This window comes from Schistocerca americana, chromosome 3, assembly GCF_021461395.2.
Source record: "Schistocerca americana isolate TAMUIC-IGC-003095 chromosome 3, iqSchAmer2.1, whole genome shotgun sequence".
NCBI classification, from domain to species: Eukaryota; Metazoa; Arthropoda; class Insecta; order Orthoptera; family Acrididae; genus Schistocerca; species Schistocerca americana.
In genome coordinates this window covers 932,032,177-932,056,372 of record NC_060121.1, presented here as the reverse complement: position 1 = coordinate 932,056,372, position 24,196 = coordinate 932,032,177, and the positions used below count along the sequence as shown (strand labels likewise).

The 24,196-nt window shown below is 39.4% G+C and overlaps 1 protein-coding gene across 1 annotated transcript in view; it reads left to right on the top strand.

Annotated features, from left to right (window-relative positions):
* The window catches only part of LOC124605721 (telomere-associated protein RIF1-like), a 113,283-nt gene that overhangs the window by 48,066 nt on the left and 41,021 nt on the right, over positions 1 to 24,196 (top strand). The window contains exon 6 of the mRNA XM_047137596.1: positions 19,772 to 19,943. Within this exon, the coding sequence (XP_046993552.1) occupies positions 19,772 to 19,943 (172 nt within the window). The remainder of the gene's footprint in view (positions 1 to 19,771; positions 19,944 to 24,196) is intronic.

Sequence of the window (24,196 nt, the reverse complement as noted above, 5' to 3'; positions counted from 1 at the left end):
CTCCTTCCCTCTTTCCTGATGAGGCAACCGTTGGTACAGAAAACTAGAATTTTGTGTGTATGTTGGTGTTTGTTTGTGTGTGTATCGGCCTGCCAGCGCTTTCGTTGGGTAAGTCACCTCATCTTTGTTTTTATATATATTTTTTCCCACGTGGAATGTTTCCCTCTGTATATATATGCCTAAAAACAAAGATGATGTGACTTACCAAATGAAAGCGCTGGCACGTCGATAGACACACAAACATACACACAAAATTCAAGCTTTCGCAACAAACTGTTGCCTCATCAGGAAAGACGAAAGGATGTGGGTTTTAAGGGAGAGGGTAAGGAGTCATTCCAATCCCGGGAGCGGAAAGACTTACCTTAGGGGGAAAAAAAGGACAGGTATACACTCGCGCGCACACTCGTATCCATCCGCACATACAGACACAAGCAGACATTTGTCATATATATATATATAATTTGCCTTATATATATATATATATTTTTTTTACTTTGATTTTTAATTTTTTTATTCATGTTTTTTTTCTTTTATATATTTTTTTTGCTTATGATTTTCTTCTTTTAGTACAGCTAAAGATACATCAGTATTATCTAAATTTTTTGCAATTATTTATGTACACTTGCCTCTCTACTACAATATTACTACAAGTCACATTCTTGTGAAGAGTACTTTTGCTCCCCACAACATCAGTATAAACAAAAAATAAATCTTTCTCTCATTCTTTGTTACAACAGTGTTTTTTCATCAGTTTCAATTAACATGTGACTTCAAATTATTAATTTATACATGCAAATATACACACTTGGTTGTACAGGCAGTTTTGTTCTAACAAGTGTATTCCAGTGGAGGACTTTTGTTTTAGATGATAATAGGTTATTAAAATTTTGAAATTATGATTTCTGTTTATACAGTTTTAAAGAGACAACATTCCTGAGACCAAATAATTTCTTTGACTTAGGATACACCAAACGATAAGCATTAGGGTGTGGATTTTCTATGACTTCAAAAGGCCCAATATAGATATCAAAGAATTTTTTGATTTCAGAAGTTAACATTTTTGATTTTTCATGAGATTTGACCAGAACAAGATCCCCAATTTTGAAAGTGGTTAATTTTACCCTATTGTTATGTCTTTTATTCCTCTTTTCCCCTTGTTTCCTTATAGTTTCCCTGACAATATCTTCTCTCTCTTACATAGTTAAAGGCGTACATTCAGGAAATTCAGTAAGTTCTGATATAAGATTTGGAGGTCTAATATTGAACATAATCTCATACGGTGAAAATCCTGTGGAACTATGTTGTAGGCTATTCATAATATCTTCAAAATTTTGAATGTGCTCAAACCAAGTTGGATGTTTATGGCTACAATAGGTTCTACAAAGTCTCCCAATTTCCCTCATATATCTTTCTGCAGGATTGGTGGACGGAGAATAAACAGATATAAGTATATGCTTCAATTTTGATCATTCAATAAACTTTTTCCAAATTTTAGAGGTGAACTGTGAACCATTATCTGATAATATAGCTTTTGGTTTACCAACCTGTGTGAAATAATCTCTTTCAATTTTTATTATAATTTCATGGCTAGTAGCTTTTTTCACTGGATATAGTTTAATTAATTTTGAAAATACATCTACCATAACAAATACGTAACAGTGACCACCTTTACTCTTTGGTATCATTCCATATAAGTCCACTGCGATAAGATCTAAAGGTTTTTCCGGAATAATGTTTTGCATCTTTCCACCACATCTTTGATTGCTCACTTTAACTCTCTGACATTTGTCACAGGTTGCCAATTCTTTTCTTACCTTCTTTCCAATATTGTAAAAATAAACATTTTCTTGTATCTTTTGAATGCACTTCTGTATCCCACAATGACCAGAACTTTCATGTATGTAAATGATCAGCTTATCAGCATCTGCCTCTGGCCAACACAGTTTCCAATTATCAGAATCTACATCTGTTCTCAGAAATAAAATCCCCTTATGTAATTTGTAAAATTTATCAAGTTTCTCATACCCCTTCTCGCCTAAACATTCTTTGATTAATTTCAAACTCTGATCTAAATTTTGATTTTTTTTCTAATTTTGTTACACATAGCTCTAATTGTTTTTTCATTTTCCACCCCTTTCAAGTATCTAATTTTAAATTGCTTTTCCTCCTCTTGTTCAAAAATCTCCTTTTCTCCCCCAATTGGTAACCTTGAAAGTGAATCGGCTACTACATTCTTAGAACCTTTTATGTGTTTGATTTCAAAGTCAAACTGTTGCAGAAATATTGCCCATCTGGTCAATCTACTGTGGTATAATTTGCACTCTTGTAAGTAACTCAAAGCTTTGTGATCCGAAAATACTATGGTTTTATGTCCAATAAGGTAAATTCTAAATTTTGTAAAAGCCCAATGAATTGCCAAAAGTTCCTTCTCTGTGACTGTATAATTTTTTTCATGCTTGAGCAACTTTCTGCTTGCAAATGCTATGGTACAATGTATCTTAACTCCATTCTCTACTCTTTCTTGAAATAACTCTGCTCCAAGCCCATAATTACTGCTATCAGTGTTCAAACAAAATGGTAAATTAAAATCAGGTCTGTGTAATAAGTGTTGCTTCCTCAACTCTTGCTTAATTTTATCAATCTCTTCCTGACAACTTTTATCCCAAACCCAAACAGTGTTTTTCTTAAATAATTGACTTAAACATGGTGCAATCAGACTCTGATCACTTACATGTTTGCGGTAATAACCGCATAACCCAAAGAACGACTTTAATTGTTTTTTAGTCGTAGGAATAGGAATTTCTGAAATTGCTTTAATATTTTCTGGATCTGCCAAAATTTCCTTGTCTGTGACAACATGACCCAAAAATTTTAATTCAGAAACTGCAAATTTACATTTCTCTAATTTCAATGTCATCCCCCCTTTTCTAAGTTTTTCACAAACTGACTTCAAAATCGAAAAATGTTCCTCCCAATTTTGCCCTGTAACCAAAATGTCATCTACATAAATTATCAGTTTAGACCCAAGTTCTTGCCCCAGTACATGATCCAAAGCTCTTATAAATTCGGAAACAGAAGAATTTAACCCAAATGGCACAACACAATATTGGTAACTCTTACCATTGTACAAGAAAGCAGTATATTTCCTAGAATTAACTGAAAGTGGTACCTGATGAAAACCCGAAGTTAGATCCAAACTTGACATATATTTTATATCTGTAAATTTATAGAGTAACTCATCATTATTTTCAGGATGGTCTGTCTGTCTGAACAAAATTTTGTTTAAGTGTCTAGAGTCCAAAACCAATCTTACTCCACCATCTTTTTTCGAAACTACTACTAAAGGATTATTATATGCACTGATACTCCTTTCTATTATGTTACATCCTTCCATCTTTTTCAGCTCTTTCTCAACAGTAGGTCTTTTTGATATTGCAATACTATATGGTTTTATGAAAAATGGTTCATGAGGTTTTACCTGAAGCTCACACTGATAACCCTTTACCCTACCAGGTATGTCACTGAAAACATCACTGTATTCCAACAACAGATTTTCTAACTGTTGTTTTTGCTCCCCAGATAAATTTAGTGTTTCTGAAATTTTCAAATTTACTGAATTCCTAAATTCAACTTCATCAGTATCAAATCTATGAGTTTCAATATTCTCCAATCTATTTTCTTTTAGTAAATTGATACTGTCAAAATTTCCATTACTCTGATCACCAAGTGTGTTCACAAAATTTGTGTGAATGTATTCCCTTTCACTAGTTTCTATCAAAAGTTTTCTTCCAACCCAATCAAATGCTGTATTTACTTTTACTATCCAATTCATACCCAAAAGAAAATCCTCATTAAATTCCTGAATTACAAAACATCCATGTGTGAACAACTTGCCTTCAATTAAAAAGTCACTAAAGCCTGGCTTTTTACCAATTTCCTGCTCTTCCCAGTAGCACCTTTTATCTTTACCCCAACAACTGGCATTTCAACATAATCTTTCCCCACTTTCAATTTCTTGCTTAACCTTACAGATATTCCCGAGATCTCACTTCCTGTATCAATTAAACATTTACCAATCCATGACCCAATTTGAACTTTTATGTAAGGACTGCAAAATTGATCACTTTTCTCAGAACCTGTATCCTCATGTAATAAATCACTTTCAATTTCCCCAAACCTATACTTATCAGAATCATATGGTATATCATTACATTTATTATTTGTCACAGTTATAAAATTTGCACAAGATACAAAATTGTCATTAGTACTCTCTATTATCTCAAATAGCCAAGAATTTTCATCCAAATCACATTGTATACTATTGAAGTACTTATCCTTCAGCTTTTCAAAAATAAAATATCTCATCTTTTTCCACCACTTAGGACATACAGTTTCACATATTATTAATAAGCATCTTTCTAAAGTTCTAGTCAAAAGAAATAGTTTCACTGTTCAGCCATATATTCATAAGAAATGTGTGTGTATCATTAGTATCTGTAAAAGTTTCACTTAGGCTAGAAGTTATACATGTGTCATTATTTGTGTAGTCAGATTCTTTACCAACATCATCAAAATTCACACTTTCACATACATCCAGCTTGTGAGCCTTATTCGCCCTGGTTACATCCCTGGGAATTTCTATAATATTCTCACTATTTAATCCATTTTCAACCATGTGTATACCCAACTCCCTATTTAAACTAATGAAACACCTTTCCTCAAAATTATCATCAATACCATTACCATTACCATAATTACCAACTTTATCATCAACATCATTATCATTACACATATTCAGGTCATACACATTCAAATTATCCCCTAAAGTATTATTTCCCCTTTCTAAAGTTACCAGATCCCTTTCGCCAATATTTTCATTCTCACAGAATGCATTCTCTCTTTCATTCACACACGTCTCTGAACTACTGCAAATTACATATCTGACAAAGTGTTGTTCTTTTCTGCCCAAGTGTAAAACTGTGTTAAATTAAATGAATCACAATTACTTTTATCTACTGTATGTTCTTGTGTACTGAAAATTTTATCTTTATCAATATCATCATTATTTTCCTCTTGAAATTTCTTCAATAAGTAACAACTAATGACCTCATGTGATAGCTTAGGTTTGCAACTGTCATGTTTGGGTTTATGATAGTCACATCCATTGGTCCTTTCATCATGCTCACCTTCTGCCTCTACCTTGCGGTCCTTCAAGGGGGCGTCTACTCGTTTTTTATTTCCGGTTCCTATTTGAACTGCTGATTGTGGTTCTGCCAATGTCTCTGATCAACATTTCTGTTCCCATTCCTATGCCAAACATTACCTGATTGTTGGTAGTTTCTATTGTACTGATCTCTAACAAAATTTCTGTGATTTTGATCCCTAAAGTGTTCTCTATTTTGTTGATTATTTCCGTGAAAATGTTGTTCTTGTTTTGGATAAAAATTATGGTCCCTCTTTTGAAAATTGTTATATCCGCATGAATTTTGACTGACACCATGATAATTGTTTTGTTTCCTTTTATTGAAAGTTGTCATTTCCCCAATTTTGACCATTACCTTTCTGAGTAAACCCACTGTGTGTTCTTGTTGTTACCCTATCCAACTTTTCAATATAATTGAGAAACTGCTCTACATTACTATCAGGACAATGAACTAAACTCAACTGCATTGCTGATGGCAATCTTCTCTTTAAGGTATCAATCTTGATCAAGTCATCCAAAGGTTTTGTTAAATGAATAAGTTTTTGAAGTTCACTTTTGCAAAATTGTTTCATGTTCCCATCTGATTCTCTATAGTTTCTCCCATTCAAAAATGCACTTTTGATTCTAGTTTGTTTAAGATCATCCCAAAATTTTTCCAGAAATTTTGATTCAAATTCTGAAAAGGTCATCCCCAAAGTTACAATCTGGTTTGCCCAAGTCAAAGCTTCCCCTTCCAAGAATTTTTTCACAAATTTAATTTTTATGTCATCTGGTGAGTGAGGTAAAAAACAATCCTTACAATACTGTATAAAATCAACCGGATGTAAGGGTCCATCTACCGAAAAGTGCTTCACTGGAATATTAGATACAAGATTGCATGTGTTGACATTGTGATTTTTGCTTTGAAATTCAATGTCACAACTTTCAAGTTTTTTGCTAAGTTCTCTGACAGATTTTTTGTTTTCTAAATCATTGCACTCTACTTTTTTTTTCTAGAGTAACCAAACGATTGTCAGTTTCTTGTTGTACATTTTTTACTAAAACTTTTGTGTTCTCATCCAAATTTTTAATTTCCTCTTTTATCTCATTAAAATCAATTAAATTTCTTTCCCTATCTGCCAGTAACTCATTTTGTACAGTATTAATTTCACCGTTCAATTTAGCATCAATTTCATTTACTTTTGCTTCCACAGATTCAATTTTTTCCTCAACACTGCCAACTCTGTTCGAAAGATCACCCACTTGGGTATTGACTGCTTGGACTTGCAACAAAATGTTATCAATTTTTTCATCCCAGTAAGTCTTATTGTCGTCAACTGATTGTTTAATTTCTTTCGTGAAATTTACAAGAAAACTTTTTAAATCAAATTGATCGGTTCTTTCTGTTTCATTCAACCTGTGCTGATTTTCAAAGTCTATTAAATTACTACTTTCTACTTTAGGCACAATACTCTCGAAAATCTCATAAGTCATTGTGAAGAACAAAAATTTATACACAACAATACAAAACAAGATAAAAATATTGTTTTAACAAAATACAAGGGTTTCGTGACTTATCTGGAACACTCTTCTACTGTTGCAAATCCACGTTTTCCATCCATGTGATTGTTGACCAAAATTCTTTAAGTATTTTCTTCTGTCGAAAATTATATTTTTTGCCGAAACATTTCTTCTCAAAACTTTTACTTCCCGATGAACACAAATACTGTAACACACATTCTGAAGAAACTGGTATTAACACACAAAAATTTCTTCCTCGTAGCACTGTTGAAGATCTCGTGAACACAATATCCCGGCTACAGTCCCCAGTTGAAATATGGCATCCCGGCTAAGACACAAGTTGAAAATATTGACACTATTTTTTATTTACTTAAATTTGCCATATTTCGTGACAGTACCTTTTGCGTTAGACGTTTGCAAGGCGATATTAGTCTTGGCTTCAGTTGTCTAAGTATGATTCCACAATGCATCTTTGTCGGCTGCAGAAAAGACGTGGTTTAACGTGTTTGCCTCATTTTGGTATTTCAAATACCATTTCTTCAAATGTAATTTCTTTTTTATAGTTAATACAAAAAAATAGTAACATAATTCAAAATTATTTATGACTGCGACCTTCACATTGTTCTTCTGTCAACACACACCAAGAGTTAGCTGCCGACTGACTATAGTCAAAGACGACTCCAACGTCAAAGATATTTTACACAACACACAAGCTTCCACTTGTAATCAGTCTCTTTGCTATTCTTAGATACATTTACTAATCGTAATCAATATGCTTTCACTCTCAAAAACATAAGTAAATTAACATATAATAAGGCAAATTATAATAAATTCTGACAAAAAAATATAAGAAAACATTTACAATTCGGTATCGACAAATACGGTAAAAAAATAACATCTCCCAGATCCATTACAGTGGGTCAACATCCAGGAAGCCGGCTTAGGATTTTAAGGAAGGCCCAGGTAAACTTGTTAGAGAAAGTATTAGCGGAAATAAATGAAGTCAAGACAACAGTGGTCTGAAAAACTTCATAAGTTTAATAAATGACAAAAGTCAATTGAATTGAGTAATTTCTTTTGAAATTCTGGCAGTAACTTCCAGTTTTAGTTTTGAATTCTATAATTACTATTTTTAATCATATACTACAGGTACAGGACATCAGAGCTGAGTGAAAGAAATTGCAGGTTGCCTCACCAGTCTTTAAAAAAATTTTAAACATTATTAGGCTTACATATTTTCATCTCTTTTTTTCATCGTTGTCCTTGAAGTTTAATGCTGGAAACTGCCTTACAGATGGAAAATGATGCTTTATGAATGTAACTGAAAAGAATCTGCCACTAGAATGGCCCCCTGTGGGTCCGGGGGTTAGAATAGGCTCGAGGTATTCCTGCCTGTCGTAAGAGGTGACTAAAGAGAGTCTCTCACGTTTCGGCCTTTGTGATGGTCCCCTCTAAGGTTTGACCTCCATTTTTCAAAATTTTCCCAAAGAGCGAGCCAATTAGGGAAAGGCGCTACACATAGTGCATCGTGTCCATCCCGTCCATTCTTCATCTCCTGAGCGAGGACACCTTCCTGGGTGTGTTTTCCAACATGCACTATGCAGTGTCACGTTCTGTGCCGATGATGACCGTGGACTTCTTTGCACCTCATATCCAGCACGGTAGCCAGTCCGTTGTGGTGGGGCCACCATGCACCTTTTTGGTTGTAGCCCCCTGACAACACAGGGATCGCTCTGCTGATGCATGCGCCGTTACCTCCCCATGTATGCCAAGGAGTAGATGCCCCATCACCTTGGAGCATCAGGACTCCTGGCAATGGCCATCCTGCCAGGTGGCCTTTGCTGTGGCTCGGTGGCACCTGTGGCGAGGGCCCCTGGTCGGAGTGGTGAGCATCAGGGCGGATGACACGCCATGGAGCGTAGTACATCATCTCTTGCTGGTGGACCGCCGCCAGCAGTCTCTAAACGGGCAAAGTCTAATTTCAAGGCTAAGAAATATGACCCCAAGTCATTCCCCTCACTGGCCACACCATGGGAGGAATGCCAGGCCGAGGATGGCAGTGAAGCTTATTTGCCCCAGTACCTCATATGTACGAGAGTTGATGGGGAATCTTTCATGTCTATGAAGCCTCAATTTTTTGTGGAGCATTTGGAGGACAAGTTTGGGGAGGTGAAGGGCTCGTCCAAAATAAGCTCTGGGTCAGTTTTGCTTAAAATCAACATCCTCTGCCCAGACACTGGCATTACTCGCTTGTGGCAAGTTGGGGGATGTGTCTGTTGCCACCACGCCTCATAAGAGCTGAAATATGGTCGAGGGTATTGACCTTCTTTTGCAGTTTGACAACGAGCTGCACGCCAATTTATAGCGGCGAGATGTTCATTTCTTCTGGCGCATCCATCTGGGTCTGAGGGATAAACAGGTTGCCACCAGTGCTTTCATCTTGGCCTTCGAGGGTGCCATGTTGCCCGAGAAGGTCAAGGTGATTGTCTACCGCTGTGACGTGAAGCCATATATCCCTCCCCCGATGCGTTGTTATAAGTGCTGGAAGTTCGGCTATATGTCTTCCCACTGTACTTCGGGCCCCACCTGTCGAGATTGCATCCCAATACTCCATGTGCCTTGCCGTCCCTCTGTGTCAACTGCAGAGAGCATTATTCACCTTGCTCGCCAGACAGCAGGATTTTACAGAGAAGAAAATCATGGTATACAAGACCCTGGACCGACTGACCTGCACTGAGGCTAAGGGGGAATTTGAGCACCTACATCCTGTGGCTATGACAATCTCATACACCGCTGGTATGAGAGAAGTTGTCGCCTCATCACTTTCTCGAATTCCTGTCGCCTCTCAGAACTGGGAGACTACACCTGCCCTCTTGATGGTGGGGTGTACTTCCCTCCCTGTTGCTTCCGCACCACCTACTTCGGCAGCAACACCCCCACAACCATTGGGGATTTCAGTCCCCACTTCTGAGCCAGAGAAGCTTAAGGCTTCTTTGGCTCCTCTCGCTAGGAAGGGGTCCCTTGGGTCACTCCCTTCCCAAGTTTCTGCTAGTGGGAAAGCTGAAGAGCCCAAAAGCAGCTGGTCATTGGGCTTCACACTCATCCTCAGTCCCAGAGACTGAGCCAGTGAAGTCCTCCCAGCCAGGGAAACCCAAGGAAGAGTGCAAGAAATCAAAAAAGACCACCCCCCAAAAACAAGGAATTTGCAGTGGCACCCACACCAGCGCTACCTACAAGAGCTGGGTCTGAGGATGGGGTGAAGATTCTGGCGTCCGCCGAGGACCTAGATCTCGCTGGACTCTCATACACAATGGATATAGACTGATCAGGCAAAAAGTCGGTGGCAGCAACTGACCCTGAGGCCTAAACTGCCTCATTGAATGTTCCATACCTTCCCAATCTCACGAAGATGTCATCCTCCAGCGGAATTGCGGTAGTTTTTTCCACTGCCTGGCTGAGCTACAGCAACTGCTTGACACACACTACGGTCGCAGGTTCGAATCCTGCCTCGGGCATGGATGTGTGTGATGTCCTTAGGTTAGTTAGGTTTAAGTAGTTCTAAGTTCTAGGCAACTTATGACCTCAGAAGTTAAGTTGCATAGTGCTCAGAGCCATTTGAACCATTTTGCCCCGACACAGCTCCTGGGCCTGATCAGATCCACAGTCTGATGATTAAACATCTCTCGTCTGACTACTAGCGCCATCTCCTCATCATCTTCAACCGGATCTGGTGCGATGGCATCTTTCCATCACAATGGCGGGAGAACATCATCATTCCAGTGCTCAAACCTGGTAAAAACCTGCATGATGTGGATAGCTATCGGCCCATCAGCCTCACCAAGGTTGTTTGTAAGCTGCTGGAACGTATAGTGTGTCGGCGGTTTGGTTTGATCCTGGAGTCAACGTGGCCTACTGGCTCCATGTCAGACTGGCTTCCACCAGGTTCGTTCTACCACTGATAATCTTGTGTCCCTCAAGTCTGCCATCCGAACAGCCTTTTCCAGACGCCAACACCTCGTTGCTGTCTTTTTTGATCCACGTAAAGCATGACACCACCTGGGGACATCATAGCTTTGCTAGATTGTACGGGTCGGGTCTCCGAGGCCCACTCCCTATTTTTATCCAGAATTTCCTGTCGCTCTGTACTTTCCGTGTCCAAGTTGGTGCTTCGTATAGTTTCTCCCATATCCAGGAGAATGGGGTTCCGCAGGGCTCTGTATTGAGTGTATCACTATTTTTAGTGGCCATTAACGGTCTAGCAGCAGCTGTAGGGCCATCCATCTCACCCTCTCTGCATGCAAAAGACTTTTGCATTTTGTACTGCTCCACCAGTACTGGTGTTGGTGAGTGGCACCTACAGGGAGCCATCCATGAGGCGCAGTCATGGGCTCTCGCCCACGGCTTCCAGTTTTCAGCCACGAAGTTGTGTGTCATGCACTTCTGTTGGTGTCGTACCATTCATCCAGAACCAGAACTTTGTCTTCATGACAATCCTCTCACTTTAGTGGAGATGAATCGATTATTAGGATTGGTTTTCGACGCCCTATTGACTTGGCTACCTCACCTTCGTCAGCTTAAGCGGAAGTGCTGGCAGCACCTCAGTGCCCTCTGTTGCGTGAGCAACACCAACTGTGTTGCAGATCGCTCTACTCTGCTGCAGCTCTACAAAGCCCTTGTTCAATCCCGTCTTGAATGTGGGAGTTTGGTTTATGGTTCAGTGGCACCCTCAGTGTTGCGTGTATTCGATCGATTGCACCACTGTGGCAGTCGCCTAGCGACTGGAGCTTTTAGAAAGAGTCCACTGACCAGTGTCCTGGTGGAGGCCGGAGTCCATTGCAGATCCGATGTGCACAACTGCTCGCCTGTAACGTTGCATGCATTCATAGTTCTCCTGAGCCTCCGAATTACTGTCTCCTTCCTCCACCGATGGCAGTTCATCTGCCACATCGGTGGACCAGGTTAGGGCTAACGATTGCAGTTTGCATGTGGTCCCTTCTGTCTGAACTGGAGTCCTTCCCTTTACCACCTCCCATCCATGTCTGTCCGCATACACCTCCATTTCATACACCTAGGCCACTGATTCGTCTGGATCTTTGGCATGACCCTACGGACTCAGTTACTCCTGCCACTCTCCGCTGTCACTTTCTCTCGATTCTTGACACATTCCGGGTGTTCGAAGTGGTTTACACCAACGGCTCGATGGCTGATGGTCGTGTTGGCTTTGCCTGCACCCTCGGAGGCCAATTTGAATAGCATTTCTTGCCCAATGGCTGCAGTGTATTCACTGCAGAGCTGGTGGCCATCTCTTGTGCACTTCAGTATATCCGTTCATGCCCCAGGGAATCATTTCTTGTATCTACTGACTCCTTGAACAGCCTACAAGCTATCGACCAGTGCTACCCTCGCCATCCTTTGGTAGCATCCATCCAGAAGTCCATCAATGCTCTGGACCAGTCCCATCGTTCAGTGGTGCTTGTGTGGACCCCAGGACACGTCGGCATCCCAGGCAACGAACTTCCTGACAGGCTGGCCAAGCAGGCTATGCAGAAACCGCTTCTGGAGATAGGCATCTCTGAACCTGACCTGAGGTTTGCAGGCTTTGGGAGACGGAATGTCATAACAGTACACACAAAAAGCTGCGTGTCATTAAGCCGACAACGATTGTTTGGGAGTCTTCTGTGTGACCCTCTTGCAGGGAATCAGTTGTCCTCTGCCGGCTGCGCATTGGCCATACTTGAATGACCCACGGTTACCTCCTGCGCTGTGAAGACCCACCTGAGTGTCAGTGCAGCACTCGGTGTTGACAGTGGCCCATATTCTGGTGCACTGTCCCACTTTGACTGCCCAGCGACGAAGTCTTGGTTTAACCGGATTCATTGCTGCTAATTTTATCTGACAATGCCTCATCGGCTGACTTAGTTTTAAGTTTTATTTGCAATTGTGGTTTTTATCATTTGATCTAAGTTTTAGCGCATGTCCTTTGTCCCTCTGTGTCCTCCACCCTAGTGCTTCTAGGGTGGAGATTTTTAATGTGTTGCAGAGTGGCTGGCTTCTCCTTTTTTATTCTCATGGTCAGCCAGCCATGGTAATCTGCTTTGTTGTTTTAATCTCTTTATCCCATTTCTTGCGTTTCTGTGATTTTCTTGTCCCCTTTTGTCCATTTATATGTTTGTTGCCCTTCATCATTTTTGTGATTTTTCCTTTCATTCCGTTTTGAGTTGTCGGTCTCGTTTGTTTTATTCTCACATTTGTGACATTGTTTTATTCAGAACAAGGTACTGATGACCTCGTAGTTTGTTCCCTTTCCCCCTCTTTTTAATCCAACCAACCACGAGAATGCACTACTGAGCTCATAACATGACAATGTGTGGTGGTCTGTGTAGCATTATCAGTCTGGCTCACATTTCTCTCATTTGATGGTAATTATTGTTAGTTGTGCACAGGACCACATGAACGTTAAAAATGTGTAATTGTTCTATATCCTTTGGAGAGTACTCTATTCAGTTCAGCTTGTATTTCTGCTAATAAATACGTAAATACTGCATAAATATTTTTGTGTGCAATATTGCATAGTAACTTTTTGTGCTAATCCAAGTGTTGTAATGAAGTCATTTTCATATTTTGAAAATGGCTGACATAAAGTGATACATTATGAAGCATTTGTGACCCTAGAATGTCTGTCTGACAGTGTTGTCCAAATTGTCAAAATGGAAGAGACCTTCAATCGTATTATAACTGTAAATGATTTGAAATCTGCAGATAGTGATAGCAAACCAGAAACTGTTAGAGGGATTACACATAATTCAAATATTTTTTGGAGGCTGTGGTAATGAATTTAATGCTGATACACAAGTATTACAAGCTTCTGAAAAATGCCCAAGGACTCAGAAAAATCGAATCATTTGGTAAAAATGAAGTGCTTCATTTCTAAATGATCTCTTTAGATTCAAAAGAAATATCGCACTGCTCCAAACAGTGGTAGATTTGTCAGTGCCATATCAATTTTTTTCAATATTTTTTCACTGGCAGATTAATAGCAAAAACTGGGGATGAAACTGATCTTTATAGCACACAGAAAACCGGAACACAACATTTAATTGCAATGCTCGTGACATACATTAATTTATAGGCAAATGTGTTGTCTTGGTGTTGAGCTAGTAAAACAGACAGCAACTCACAAATATTTCGAGAGTCTGATGACCACTTTGCATTTCATTGAAAATACAAAGCAACCAAATCCTGATAATCATGACCATCACAAATTCTACAAAAAATAAATGATCTTGGGAATAAAAAATGTCTTTCAGTTGCGATGAATGAGCATGTATGCAACCAAAGCAAGGCACCACGTGAAGTTGTATATGAAAGAAAAAGTGCATAAATGGGAGTATAAACTGTTTGTTTCATCTTGAGAAAACGAGTTTGCACACAAAATTGAAATCTACAGTGGGTAAGAAAATAATACAAAACTCAGATTAGATGATGAACCATATATTGGAGCATCTAAAACTGTGATTCATCTCATAAGGGATATACCAAATGGGCCAGATCTGCAAGGCCTACTTTGACAGATATTACACCACTATACATCTAGTTGTATACCTATTCAACCTAGGGACTTCCTGTGTAAAAACAATCCAAATGAACAGGATACCAAACTGTAAATTTCAAGGTGAAAAGCAGCAGAAAAAAGAAGAATGTTGGTATTCTGAAGAACACATTATTGCCTTTATCCTCTATTTTGTGTTGTCCGTTTCCTGTCTACTTTCATCAGTGAGCTGCCAAAATTTGAAGGGAAAAGGTTTCACGAAGAAGAGAGAATACATAATGGTATCATGTTTTGCTGTTGTCTCCGGTTACAACTCATTTACTGGAAATTCAGGTTTATTAAGTAGCAGGTGTTGACAGATGTGAAAATTACCGAACTATCAGTTTAATAAGTCACAGCTGCAAAATACTAACGCGAATTCTTTACAGACGAATGGAAAAACTGATAGAAGCCGACCTCGGGGAAGATCAGTTTGGATTCCGTAGAAATGTTGGAACACGTGAGGCAATACTGACCCTACGACTTATCTTAGAAGAAAGATTAAGGAAAGGCAAACCTACGTTTCTAGCATTTGTAGACTTAGAGAAAGCTTTTGACAATGTTGGCTGGAATACTCTCTTTCAAATTCTGAAGGTAGCAGGGGTAAAATACAGGGAGCGAAAGGCTATTTACAATTTGTACAGAAACCAGGTGGCAGTAATAAAGAGTCGAGGGACATTAAAGGGAAGCAGTGGTTGGGAAGGGAGTGAGACAGGGTTGTAGCCTATCCCCAATGTTATTCAATCTGTATATTGAGCAAGCAATAAAGGAAACAAAAGAAAAGTTCGGAATAGGTATTAAAATCCATGTAGAAGAAATAAAAACTTCGAGGTTCGCCGATGACATTGGAATTCTGTCAGAGACAGCAAAGGACTTGGAAGAGCAGTCGAACGGAATGGACAGTGTCTTGAAAGGAGGGTATAAGATGAACATCAACAAAAGCAAAACGAGGATAATGGAATGTGGTCGAATTAAATCAGGCGATGCTGAGGGAATTAGATTAGGAAATGAGACACTTAAAGTAGTAAAGGAGTTTTGCTATTTGGGGAGCAAAATAACTGATGATGGTCGAAGTAGAGAGGATATAAAATGTAGATTGGCAGTGGCAAGGAAAGCGTTTCTTAAGGAGAGAAATTTGTTAACATCGAGTATTGATTTAAGTGTCAGGAAGTCGTTTCTCAAAGTATTTGTATGGAGTGTAGCCATGTATGGAAGTGAAACGTGGACGATAAATAGCTTAGACAAGAAGAGAATAGAAGCTTTCGAAATGTGGTGCTACAGAAGAATGCTGAAGATTAGATGGGTTGATCACATAACTAATGAGGAGGTATTGAATAGAATTGGGGAGAAGAGGAGTTTGTGGCACAAATTGACAAGAAGAAGGGACCGGTTGGTAGGACATGTTCTGAGGCATGAAGGGATCACCAATTTAGTATTGGAGGGCAGCGTGGAGGGTAAAAATCGTAGAGGGAGACCAAGAGATGAATACACTAAGCAGATTCAGAAGGATGTAGGCTGCAATAGGTACTGGGAGACGAAGAAGCTTGCACAGGATAGAGTAGCATGGAGAGCTGCATCAAACCAGTCTCAAGACTGAAGACCACAACAACAGGTAGCAACATTGCCAGAGGTTGTATGAGGATTAGATACAAGTTATGCTACTTAAGTTTGTTTTTCCATCTACTGATATAATAAATTTATTGACTTCTTACAAAAGGGTGCTCACTGAAAAAAAGCAGCATACACAGAAATGAACTAGAAGTGGATTAGAATTGAATGGGCTCAAACTCTTTGCTAGATTGGACCTAGAGCGAACAAGTGAGTGGACCAGCTAGCACAGATCCAGTAGAGGTCAACAGGTGTAAATATGAAAGATCATTGTTACCTCCAAATGATGTAAGAAAGATTGTACCTTTTGTCATGTGTGAGAAGTACAAAGTAAACGTATGTTTAGACAAAAATTGCTTTCTCACATTCCACATTATCTAAAAGACGTGCTATCTGTCCAGTTTCAATAGCACCAAAAATTCTATCATAACTGTTATTCAATTGGTGTAATCAAACAATGGAAAATCCAGTATGAAATGTAACAGTATTATGAAAAGGATAAATGCTACACACCATATGGTGGAGATGCTGAGTCGCAGATAGGCACAACAAAAAAGACTGTCAGGAAGTGAGATTTTAGCCAACATGGCCTTCGTTGGAAAACACACACACACACACACACACACACACACACACACACACACACACACACACACACACGCGCGCGCGCGCGCCAAGACTGATTATTGATTATCGATTATTGAGAGCAGTTGGCTGCAGTAATGGAGGTGGGAGGAGAGAGGAAAGGACCTGAGGCAAGTCTGGGGTAATCGTATAGAGTGAGGCTGGTCTTTCAATATATGACTCAGCTGCTACAGACTAGGATGAAAGGAGTTCGGAGGGTAGAGCGTGTATCCTTTGAACTACTTTGACCCTCTTGTGCAGCCGATGAGTCATCTTCTGAAAGACCAGCCTCACACACTATGCCATCACTCCCTCCTTGCTTCATGCACCCTTCCTTAATGCCCACCACACCACCATAAGCCCAGACAACTGCTGTCAATAACTAGTCTCATAGCGGCTATGAGAGTGTGCATTAGGTGCCTATGTTGTATTTGTGACTGTGTGTACTTCTATTAAAATAAGAGCAAGAGTTCGAAAGCTGGTATATGTACAGTTTTTGGTTATTAGTGTCTCTTCACCACACATCAATCCATTACAGATGAGTGGGTGCCTTTCCCTAATTTTCCATATTGTTCCATTCAAGAATTTCCATTACCTGTATTTTTGGGGGTATTGACCCTGACTGTTGAGACACTTGCCCCACGGTGACACAAGGCGGTGAATGGCTGCGATGTTAACCAGTTCCGCACGTACAGCTGGATGTCGTCGGCCACACGAGTGCAGGAAAGGTTAGGCTGACATTCTTCTTTGACCAAGATGGCCTCCTCAAATTCACTTCCTGCAGCACGGGACAAAAGTGAATGCCCACCACTACTTCCAAACCTTGACCACCCTTCTCCAAGTGATCAAATCAAAGTGACCGGGCAATCTCACCCGTGGCGTCATTCTGCTTCACGACAATGCAAACCCTCATGGCCAACACAGTCGCAGCACTCCTGCAGAAATTCAAATGGGAGGTTCTCGGCCACACTCCATACGGTCCAGACCTCTCCCCCTATGATTATGCCATTTTTTGGTCCCCTTTTTGCTCTGAGGGGCAAACTATTCACCTCGGACGACAACGTCGAGCTGTATGTGCAGAACTGGTTAACATCACAGCCCCAGGAATTTTATGAGACAGCCATTCATCGCCTTGTGTCACATTGGGACAAGCCTCTCATGAGCCAGGGTCAATACATCTAACCTACAGGTACTGGTTTCTGTAATTATGCCTCCGGCTTGTTTCTTTTTGAACACCCCTTATACTTTCCTTAAAAAAAAATTGCTGCCATCTGTTACAAAAAGTAAAAACTAACTGTATAAGAAATTTTTAAGAAAAACAGTTTTGTTGTGTTACTTACGAACAGATTTTAATAGAGACTCGGTGCAACATAGCACACGAGAACTTGATACCACTAGCAGAATTCCTGTTCTGGCAACTAATCTTAATACGACAGAGAATATTTTACAACTACTGAAGATATTATATTTGCAGCTGTTACGTTCTCTTCATCACTGCGCCCATCACCCAAAACACTGATATACACTAAGCAGATGTCAGTGGGTACATTCAGGCTATCGTTTCTCTTGGAGTCATGCCAAATGTATTCATTAATATGGTTTTGCGAAACCTAGTTTTATTCAGATAAACCACAGACCTATTGTCCTTGTATGCTGTAAATGCGAATTCCAATGAAATATAGCTCTGAGAGGGCAGAGTCCTTTTATCCCATCAGAAATTTATGTCCCTTGTTACTTTTTCTTAACCTAAAACCTGTGTCTTCTAGAAGGCAAATAACAGATGATTCCGACCCCTCATAAATTCTCTCATCCTCCCTCTCTGACTCGACGTGCTTTTACTGTCGGTTTCTATACTTGGTTAAAGTTAATGTTGCATCTAGCTGCTTCATCATGACTAAGTTTGCTGAAATCTTTAGGATGTTAGGTAATACATATTTAGTTTGTTGACTAAGGATCATTCATTGCTGGAACACACCAAGAAGAATGGAGCTAGCAACTGTTCTCCGAACAGGAAACTGCACTTCTGTATCACTCGTAACTTGCTGTAAAATAATTTGTGGAACAAGGAAGTAGCAAATTGTAAAGACTGACCGGCCGATACCCTACATTGCAGCTCTGCAGGGCCTGGGATGAAACAGGGCGTGGTGTATGCGACTTTGAGTCATCTACTTTCATGATGGTGACTGTAGTGGATAATTTCATGAACTCATATTTATTTTACTTATCGTAAGGGAAATGCCTAAGATAAAAACAGTGATAATCTTGTAAATAAAATTATTATATTGTATTCTTCCAACTTGGCTCACAAAAATGGTACCATAACAGGTTTTGACATCATTGTATTTTGACGAGTTATTTGATGTTTCTGTATGAGCTGATGATGGCTTTCTAAAAAGTTGAAACCACTTATCAGACTGTGAGAGCCATGGCTGCAAAATACAGTAAAAGAGTTATGATTACTTTTTAGTTCTTCCTAAGTGTAGTTATGTAAAACTTGACCTGTGTTTTCATTTTACCATTGGCTTAATTATTGGTACAGATAATATCATTTGTTTATGTTGTTCTCCATGGTGACATAATTTTTATTACATGTGAATATTACAAATTCTTGGGAACATGAAATGATGCACTGACACTAATAAGTTGCTGTATATGATTTAGTATTCACGTATTAACCCTGTCGTATGTGCTGTGTGTGTTGCTTGCATCGCGTAGTTTGATTGCCTGCAAAGGTGGAATTTGAAAATAACAAAGAAATATACATCAATATGTCACTGGAGGTGCAATATCATAAGGATGAGTGGAAAACCAGTAATGAGACGCAGTAAACAAGAAGAAACAATTTGCTCTCAGCTCTGCATCATTACCTTATTTCCTTGGCATTAAATTCAGTGCCACTTTTGTATTTCTTTCAAGCTTCTTCCACCTTGTACCTTTCTTGGAGTAGGATTGTTAACGTGATCATTTTTCTTTGGTACGTAAAGAAGAGAAAGATGAAAAATACTTGCAAAATTTACTGAGAGACATGACTTATCATATTGACAGTGTATCCTTGCTCAAGTTTGATTGTAAGTCATTTATGACATTCTGGGTTGCAATTCTCATAACAGAACAGTATCAAGCCCCAGACTAACGTCCATCTTATTAAAATGCTATAATACATATTAATTGGGTTTTAGTGTGTTTTATTTCTGTTATGTGTTGTTTGTTCTTTTTTCCCCCTCACCTCAATTATTGTTCTCTTGTAGATGAAAAGTCAGAGGACCAGCTTGCCCTAGATCTGGAAGATTTAAGAGATTATTCTGAAAATGTTGAAGAGGACACTAGCCTTCTGGACAGTCAGTCCCCAATCTGGCCCAGCTTAGCTGGTTGTACATACCCTGTTGAAGAAGTTGTGAAATTTGTGGTGGCACCTACATGGTAAGTATAACATTGGTAAATAGTGAACATATTACAAAATTTTATTTACATGAAATCACCACCCCCCACCCCCTCCTCCTTTGTAATCTGCAAAGAAACCAACTTCCTGACTTTGTCATGTAAGCAAAGGAATTTTACTGTGGGTTGTGAAGGTAGGTAGACACATGAGAAAGGGAAGTGGCACTGTGTGATCTCAGTGAAGCTCTTCACTCTATTCTCTTTAACACCCTACTGACCAATCTAGGATTTTGTAGTATACATAACCCATATTTAGCTTTAATAAAGTTCTATTTAAGTAACAAGAATGTTTCAACTGATAAAGCAACCATATCATGTCTAGATAAAGTACTGTGATGCCTCATGCCATCCCTTAGCATTCTGTATCTGACTGCCAATTAAAGTGATGAATGTCAATGGGAGGAAAAAGAGTGATTCGAGGTAACCAACTTTACAACAAGTTTTGGGCAGTCAAATCAACTTTATCATGGGACCTCTCGTGCCAAATACGCTTTATGGAAGGAAGTGAAGCTTACTGGGCTAAGAATGGAGCACAATTGTTACATACCTTCCTGCTGCGAGATGATCAACCACACATAATAGTTTTTGCTTAGAGGATTTATCGTCCTTGTAGGCTGTGGCATTGACATTTACATATAGGCTACTAATACATGTAACTGGGACATAGTTGCAGTCATTTTGCTACAGTATCTTTCACTATGAAAGAAAGTAAAACCACTTCAAATTAACTCACATGCCAGTTTCAACTACCCAACTGTTGCCTACAAGACACTATGTGGAGTGATCTACAATTGTGGGACATGTTATCAGTGTCCCACCAATTCTTCCAGCTGTTATTGTCAGTGGAAGAATCCTGATGATGTCACTCCTTTGTTATTTGAGCAGCTCCTCATTTAGCCTCTTAAGGGCTGGGTGGACCCTGAATTAGATCGCCCTACCAGATCTCGCTTCCTCGCAAGAAATCTAAGGTGATACCGATTATGATTAAAATCAGGCAGACTGATGGGATTGCCTAAATGTATGTCATTACCAGGTGGTGATCGGTTGGTCAGCTGCATGAAGGCAGCAGTGGTCAGAGTATATTGTAGACAAGGCAAATGCCTACCTGCTGTGGCTCTGGCTGGTCACCATTGTGTTTAGAAACCAAAATACTGGGTGATCTCCGAAGTGTAGTGAAGTGTCTTACGTCTGCATCTATACTCTGCAAACCACTGTGAAGTGCATGGCAGATGGTCTGTCCCATTGTACCATTTATTAGGGTTTCTTCCCGTTCCATTCATTTACTGAGCACAGGAGGAATAATAGTTTAATTACAGCACACACAGAGGTACTTAATCTAATCGTGTCCTCATGATCTCTATGTGAGCGGTAAGTAGGGGATTGTTGTATATTCCTAGAATCGTGATTTAAAATACGTTCTGGAAACATTGTAAGTAGGCCTTCTTGAATACTTTACATCTATCTTCAAGAGTCTGCCGTTTCAATTTCTTCACCATTTCTGTGACACTCTACCATGGGTCATCAAACGTGACTATTTGCGCTGCCCTTCTCTGTATACATTCAGTATCCTGTGTTACGCCGATTTGGTGGGGGTCCCACATACATGGAAATTTTCTAGAATGGGCCACACTAGTGTGAGAAAAGTGCATTTTGTTTCATATGATGATGATTTTTTGAATCCATGCTGGTTGGCATGGAGGACATTCTGTTAGAGATACTGCATTTTTTTAAAATTCAGAATTCTAAAGTTCTACAACAAATAAATGTCGAGTATATTGGGCAGTAGTCTCATAGATGACTTCTAATACCTGTCTTGTAAACGGGTGTGACCTGTGCTTCCTTCCAATTACTGGGCAGGTTCCCCACCCCCTGAGGTATCTACAATAGATTATAGGTAAAAGAGGGGCAAATTCTGCTGAAAATTCAGTATAGAATCTGATAAGGATTCCATCGGGCCTTGGCGCTTTGTTCACTTTTAACGATTGCAGTAATGCTAATAATTATTTTGTTCATCTTTTCAGGGATACAAGGATTAAATTGGGGCAGTTCTCCTGGGTTTTTCTTGGTAAATGAAAATTTGGGAATGGAGTTGAGCATTCCATCTTTTGTTTTGTTACCTTAATTTCAGCCCCCATCTCATCCATGAGATCAGAATTTCTTTGGGTTTTGTGAAAGATCATTTGACAATATTCTGCTGTGGTAGGCACTGAATGCTTCAAGCATTACTCTCTTGACAGCCAAACACATTTCATTCAGTGTATCTCTAAATATAGCCTTATGCAGTAGTCTCTGTTGCTTTAGAAGTTTCTTTACAGCAGGGTGTCTACGACCCGGGAGATCCGGGAAAAACCCGGGAATTTTTTCATCCGGGAGAAAACCGGGAAAAACCCAGGAATTTTTTAGAATTCCGGAAGTCTGTTGTTATTTTAGTTTTCAGTTAATTTTTTGTGATTTTTTGACTGGTAAGAATCAATACTCCAACAAAGTATATTACTGTATCCCACTTTTGCGGAATAATACTACAGCAAAAAAACATGAACCAGAGGGAAAAAAACGAAAATAAAACTTAAGTCGCAAAGGAAATGCGCCGTATACAACAGCAAAAGATAGTGCTCATACAAGCGTCTGCCAACAGCAAAGTGTGTCAAAGGCTTTAGGAAGACTATGCAATGCGTCCTAACAACAAATTGCTTCCGATGAGCATGACGTGACACAGTACTGGTACTCAAGAAAATTTAATCCGAATCTGGACATACGAATTTGCACTTTAAGCCGAATTATGCATTTTAGTATGGTTCACGAAATTCCGATGCTCTTGAAGTATCCTCTGATGTCTTGTTTCTTTTGTTACATAGTGCAAGATCTTTTAATGTTTTACATGTACGAACATACGAGCTTCCTGCGTCATCGTAGCTGCGCATGAGCAGTGGTGCCTGTTATCTGGCGCTCTATGGCAACTGCTGAAATGAATCAGTTTCTAACAGGTCACGGGAAAATATTGCGAATGGTTGTTTGAAAAGCGTTACTTTCAAAGTAAATTTATGTGTACACAAGATGAACAATGTGTGAGAATGTAGGATGAATTTCTTAAATCACAGAGCGTATGACTATCAATTAAAAATCAACTCTTTGAGGACGACCATCTAGAAGAATTTCGAGCCCAGAAGACCAGAAATTTACGTCCTTATTAAAAATTTTACTGGCACATTTGTGTGATATATGTGAAAGTGTAACACGCACAAAAAGATCATCATTATATGTGGAAACTTAGCAGCTCTTGCAGCTTATTAATCTTAGAGACCAAGATTATATGTGAAAGCTTTGTTTTTCTTGTAGCAACACTATGTATATTAATTTAAACCCTTAACTTTTCCTATTTGTGTTTTCCCGATACTTAAGAGTGATCTTGCTATTGGCTGGCTACATCACGTGTCCTATGCTGTCTTCGGCTGGCGAGATCACGTGACATGAGCTATGACTGGCATACAAAAGCACGTCGCAATCTCGATTTCAATGCTTGGAAGGTAACATATGGTGTATGGTGAAATTCTAATTTATATCTTCATAACACGAAAATATGCAGCGTACATGTTGCTGCACATCAAAGATCTTTCCAAAACGTGTTTTTTTCCCCCTTAGTTTCGTTTTCTAAAGTGCCGGGAAATTCTACTTTGGCATATAAAACCATAAACATTCAAAAGATTGACAAGTTTTACAGTGCCGAGGAAAAGCATACTATCACTTAACACGGGAAAAGTGTATGTTCACCCTGGAGAAAGTGTATTTTCAACCAGGAAGTCCAGGAATTTTTTTTCCTTGTCCCTGTATACACCTTGTACAGTGACTGTAAAACATCGAGAGTCCCTCTCATTATGACCAGTTCCACTAGGGACGTGTCTGTCCAGTGTGTGGGTCAACTGTTCTTTTAAACTTGGGTGATACATCCTACATCCTTTACAGGCTCCTGTCCTCATTCAGACGTGACCCTACTGCTTTTCTATCTACTTTACAGAACTTCTGATGGAAACTCCAGGTAGGAATATCAACTCTGTAGGCATAGATATATTGTTACTTACTGTAAAGATGTGTTAAGTTGCAGACAGGCACAATTAAAAGAAACTTGGACAAAGCTTTCGGCCACAGCCTTTATCAGCAAAATAGAAACAGTGAAACACTCACCATTCATACACAGAAGCAAGGCCAAGCTGCTGGAGTTGGCGATCGTGTGTGTGTGT